Raw genomic sequence first — 5,303 nt, 5'->3', positions numbered from 1 at the left:
CCCGCTCCAGCAAGGATCTGAGCAGCGACCTGAGGGGTTTCCAACTCTGCTTCCAGCCCCTCCAGTCAGAGACCAGGTAGCTCAACATGAGGCTGGGGCTCCAGGAAGACAAAGACCCCTTGCAGGCTGAAGCAGTGGTGATGGCTGTGTAGCTATCTACCATGTGGGAGATCTGGGTTCAAGTTCTAGCTGAGGTGACTTGGGGTAAATGGGATAACAAGAAGCAAATCTTTTTGCAGTGGAAAGGGGCCATTGTGTTTTCCCCCCTTTCTTCCCCTCCAGGTACCAAGGCCCCGTGTTTACTTGACATTTTGCATTTTGTGCCTTTTTATATTTCACCAACCCGTATTGTTTGTTCTGCTGTTTGTGCCTTATATTTTGTTAACCCTGTTTTTTGTCAGTGATTGTGTCTAACCTTTGTTGAATCCTGCCCCTTGGGGCATTGTAGTGTCCACTATCCCCTCTGATTTATGCCTGTTATGTTCCCAGTATTAAAAGGTATAGGGTTAAGTCCCCATTGGTGGTCTGGCTCTGCTCTATAGGGGGAGGAGAGTCCCTACACCTCCCACAGCACTTGTGCACTGGCTTTGATCCCCTCAGTTGGAGAGGGGGTACTTCTTGGAGTACCGCCCGGGTTACAGTTGCACTTCACAAGTCCCCCCAAGCGACCCAAGCTGATGGGTTGTTATAGTTGGGAATCCTCACAGCTTTTTCTCTTTTCCACTGACCGGTGTAACAGGAGTTTCCTGTCCAAGACAGCAAGGCCTGTCTCTTCAGGATGCTTTGCTACCAGTTCAGTCCCAAGGCTGCGCAGGGCCTCGGGTAGAGAGCGAGGGGAGGAGATGCAGGTGGGAGAAGCAGTGTTGCGCACTCACCTGGGGGTATCTCTATCATCTGGGGGTATTTTCCCAGAGCCCGGATAGCATCACAGGGGTTGAAGGCCTGTGGAGGGGATGGAGACGCGTGCATCCCCGGGAAGCAGGACAAGCTGCTGTGTGCCCAGCCCATCTCCCACTCCTGCCACCCACGTCTGCAGCCCCTCACCTCCTCCCCATAGACCTGGTCCCCCAGCACGGAGGGGCTCGGTGGAAAAGCTGATGCAGCCCTAGGAAGCTTCCTGCAGGACACGGCACTGCCAAATCCCCGTGGCCCTTGCCTAGCCTGCTCCCAGCTTCCCCAGCCCATAGCTATTGCATTGCAAGGCCTAACCCCATTTCAGGGGATAACAACACTTGTTGTGGGGCTCTTTATGGGGGGGCTACCACTATTAAGTGCACAGGAGGCACAGCCCTATAATACCTTAAAGTGAATGGGAAGCCTCTGCTGTCACGCAGCATTAATTGATGCCAGTCCCACGCTTACAGAGTGGGAGCAAAACTCCTCCCTGGTGCAATCCCCAGGGCCCAGCATTCGCGTGCCAGGCAGTTGCCACGGGAAATGCACGCGTGTGTATGACTAAGCTAGACATAGTTTTGGGCCCCCCATGCTCCTGTCCGCCTCCGGCCACAAAGAAGTCTCTTGAAGCCCAAAATACGAGGAATGATGCCCAGCATTTTAGGTCAGGGAATGGGCGCATCATCGGGCCTGAAAGTTTAATTGCTTTCCTGAAACTTAACGTTCGATATTTCATTAGGACCTGCTGCCATCTGTTAAACAGCATCGAGGAGAATTTGGCGACACTTTAAATGAAGCTGTGAGAAGACGCATTTATTTTCGATGTAGCCAAGCAGCTGTTTGATGATGAATTCATGAACTATGAGGATTTAAAAAAAAAACAAAAAAACCCACTAATAATCAAACTTTAGCAAAAACAATGCAGCGGCAGTTCATTGCTGGCTCAAAATCGCAGCCGACAGAACAAGTGTGGGAACTGGAAGATAACAACCGGAATTTAAAAATAATAATGATAATGAGAGCAAAGCTGCAGCGCGGCAGGACGAGCGATGCTGCCATGGTGATGACTCTGTGCATAAAGTGCAGGTACCCGGAGACAAAGGTTATGGCACAGCGGTGGGATTGCCGAGCTGTCGGCTCCGCTGCTCCACGATGGCCGTGTCTCCGCTGGTTCTTCCAAGGTGTCTGCCTGGACGTCTTTGGTGGGGAGGGGGGTGAAGGTCTCGGCTCCTGCTGATGCCTGGTCCCAGCCGCCCGTGGGGTCGTGGTCACGCAGGCTGGAGGTCAGACATGGGGCTCTCCACATCATTAAGTGACTTGACTGTGGCCACCTAGAGAGTCAGTGGCAGAGCAAAGACCTGACCCCCCCTGGCTGCCCTAACACCACATCATCCTTCCCCTCATTTTTGGCTTAGGAGAGAACGGGCTGATTTCTGGGCCTCTCAAAGGGAGTAGTCAAAAAGCCCGGAGGAAAGCTGCCGGCACAGAAATCCCGGGTGTTGGCACTCGCGTTTTGGGATCCTGAAACAAGCCGTTGGGAAGCAGTGAGATCTTCACCCTGGCAGAGTGACACCCACGAAGCTCCCGAGAGCTCGAAGTGCCCCGGTCCTGTCCGTCCGCTCTGGGTCATTCGGCCTTGACCACTGCCACCTCCCGGTCTCTCTCTCCTTCCTCCTTCCACCTGGCCTTCTTCTCCTGGTTCATCCTCACCAGCGTGTTATCCTTTTTGGAGGCCTGGGACAACACAAAGTGAAAGGCCACCTGCCCCAAAGCATTTCCCCAGCCAATGGCACCCCCTTCTGCCCTCTCTCTGCTCCTCTTGGTGCCCTTTTGATATTGCCTGGGGAAAGACGCGAGTGGAAATGCATCCCCGGGCCTCACCGGAGCCTCCAGCCAAGGACCAACGGCAGGGGGGTCGGTGCTGAGCCCCCAAGCAAAGGCCCCGCCACGCTGTTTTTGGCTGGCTCCAGCACCATCGTCCCACCATTGCTCAGGTCATTCCCTGGGGGTCTAGGGCCGGCTGAGAGGGCCAAATGAAGCAGCAAAGTAAAAGAAAAGGGCCAGCTGGATCCACCCAAGCCTGACCCAATCGATCCCAGTCATGGGGAGTCAACCCTTTTTCCCCCTTGCAACAGGCTGTCCCGGAGCTAGAGGCAAAACTCCAGGTGCTAGCGGCACCGCAATGGGCTACGGCCAAGTCAGTCCAAAGGGAAACCGTGCAGCGAGGCCTGGCCATGGAAGCGTCCCTAAGCATCGAGCAACAAGACACTTGCAACAGAGCAAGTGACTGAATGCAACGCGTGACCCCTGCGTGCTCAAAACCGTCTCAGCAGCGCATGGAGGAGGACAGGATTGTGCCCGCCCCGGGTACCAGGTGGGATCGACTGCCTCGCCCAGGAAGGGAGAGGGACTCTTACGTGTTTGCCAGAGATGGCCATGGCCAAGCAGCACAGCAGCGTCAGTGCCATCATGACGTACGATGCCCGGATCCTCACTGTGTTCTTGGCTGCTTTGATGGCCTCAGACCTGCAGCAGAGCAGAGTTGTGCGACGGCGTGAACCGGAGCAACATTTCGGCGGGGGCACGGGGAGGCAGCCGGGCTGGTCTCGGTGGGAGCAGATGACAGAGCAAGGAGCAATGGGCTCACGTTGCAGAAAGGGAAGTTGAGGTTGGATATTCGGAAAGACTCTCTGACTAAAACACTGGAACAGGTTACCCAGGGTGTAGTGTCTACACATGCTGATTTAGGTGTGTTAACCATTTTTAAAGGCAGGTGAAGGATGCAGGTCTTCACATGCACACCCTTAATGCGCCTTAAAATGGCGATTTTAGGCTATTCGTGCCTAAATTTGAGACCTGGTCTCAAATTTAGGCATGAATAGCTGAAGTGCCTTAACGCACATGCAGACAAGCTAAGGCGCATTAACACCGCGTATGCCAACTGACTCGGGACTAACTTGAGTCCCAAGTCGGTCTGCACACTATGTTAATGCGCATTAGCACATGCATGAGTAGGTACACACCTAAATCACCTTAATGCACATTAGGCAAATGCGGCTTTAAGTTTAGGCACACCGTATAGACATGCCCCCAGGGAGGTGGTGCAGTCTGCATCCTTGGAGGTTTTGCAGACCTGGGTAGACAAAGCCGTGGCTGGGATGATGTAGTTGGGGCTGGTCCTGCTTGGAGCAGGGGGTTGCACTAGATGTGACCGCCTGAGCTCCCTTCCACCCATATTTTCTAAGATTTTATGATGCCATGAATACAAGGGGGTGGCTCAAGCCCTGCCTGGACCTTTCCAAGGGCAGGTACCAAATCCTTCTGTTTTCTCCTAAGTGATCTGCTTATTGAGAGACAATTTCCTGTAGCCTGTGCATAACCAAGCGTGGCTGGAAGACAGCTCGCATGAGCTTTGGGCTTTCCCACGAGTGCCCATCTGCATTGGGTGCCAGCAGGGTTTCACGTGCAAGGACAGACCGTGGGGTCCCAACATGGCCTTCCCGCAGCATTCATGGACAAAGCTCCTGTGGGGTGAGCCCATGGGCCCCTTCTCCACCCCTGCCTCGCACCCAGGGATGTGACAAACCATTGAACGTGCCAGGCAGGGACTGGCTCTGGTCGCTGCCTGCCTCTCTATGGAAAGCCATTAAGAGGGGCCAGGTACCTGCCTCCTTCCTACAGCCCCCCAGTCTCTGCTGGAGTCCCTTCCTCTCATTAAAATTGCTGGAAAGCCTCCAGGAAAATCCCTGGTCCTGGCACCTCTACTCCATGGCTAATTGAGGTGTCCTTCACACACCGGCAGCTTTCCCTATTCACTTTCCTGCTAAACCCACAGACGGCTCCTAATTTTGGCCATTTCAAGCAGCCCAGGCGCAGGGGTTGCAGAAGGAGTAGGTTTTTCTGGAGATGTCATCACAGCACCAAATGTCCCCAGCCCGGCTGAGCGAGGCCGGCGCAGTTCTGCAAATAGCTGAGGGCGCTTGCATGATAATCGTTTTGCTGCAACCAGCGCTTCACGTGTCACCTTAATACATGATATATCAAGTCCTGGCTTTAATGCCTTCTGTACGGGAAAAGCGTTCATTAGAGATCCCATGTTTAATTAACACTGACATGTTAAAAGTCAGGAAGTATTAAAGTCTCTAGAGACGGTGATTTGATCCTTGGGGAATAAAGCTTGAACAAGGGAAATGAGACCACGTGAGCTTGCATGATGGAAACACCCTTCAGAGGACTTTGCTCCCAATTTTCTGTTAAATTTCCTGCGACCTTTTTAAGAGCGAATTCAGAAGAACCAGTTAACTATAGGAAACCCAAACTGGACAGGGGTGGGCAGCTCAATGCCTTGCAAACTCAGAAGACTTTTATTTCACAAAACACTTTTCAGCTTCTGAAATTCTTCCTTTCAA

At 53.3% G+C, this 5,303-nt stretch overlaps 1 protein-coding gene across 1 annotated transcript in view; it reads right to left on the bottom strand.

The window, feature by feature from the left end:
* Window positions 1–1,686: 1,686 nt before the first annotated feature.
* Window positions 1,687–5,303, bottom strand: part of LOC109300580 (protein FAM162B-like) — a 6,803-nt gene continuing 3,186 nt past the window's right edge. The window contains exons 3-4 of the mRNA XM_019521286.1: window positions 3,312–3,420; window positions 1,687–2,628 (exon numbers count right to left, since the gene is read on the bottom strand). Coding sequence (XP_019376831.1) covers window positions 2,521–2,628; window positions 3,312–3,420 — 217 coding nt within the window. The 3' untranslated portion in view covers window positions 1,687–2,520. The remainder of the gene's footprint in view (window positions 2,629–3,311; window positions 3,421–5,303) is intronic.

Source organism: Gavialis gangeticus, unplaced genomic scaffold (genome assembly GCF_001723915.1).
Source record: "Gavialis gangeticus isolate Ggan-Ray unplaced genomic scaffold, GavGan_comp1, whole genome shotgun sequence".
NCBI lineage: Eukaryota > Metazoa > Chordata > Crocodylia > Gavialidae > Gavialis > Gavialis gangeticus.
Note: the sequence above shows the minus strand (reverse complement) of the source record. Positions and strands in the feature narration are given on the sequence as shown.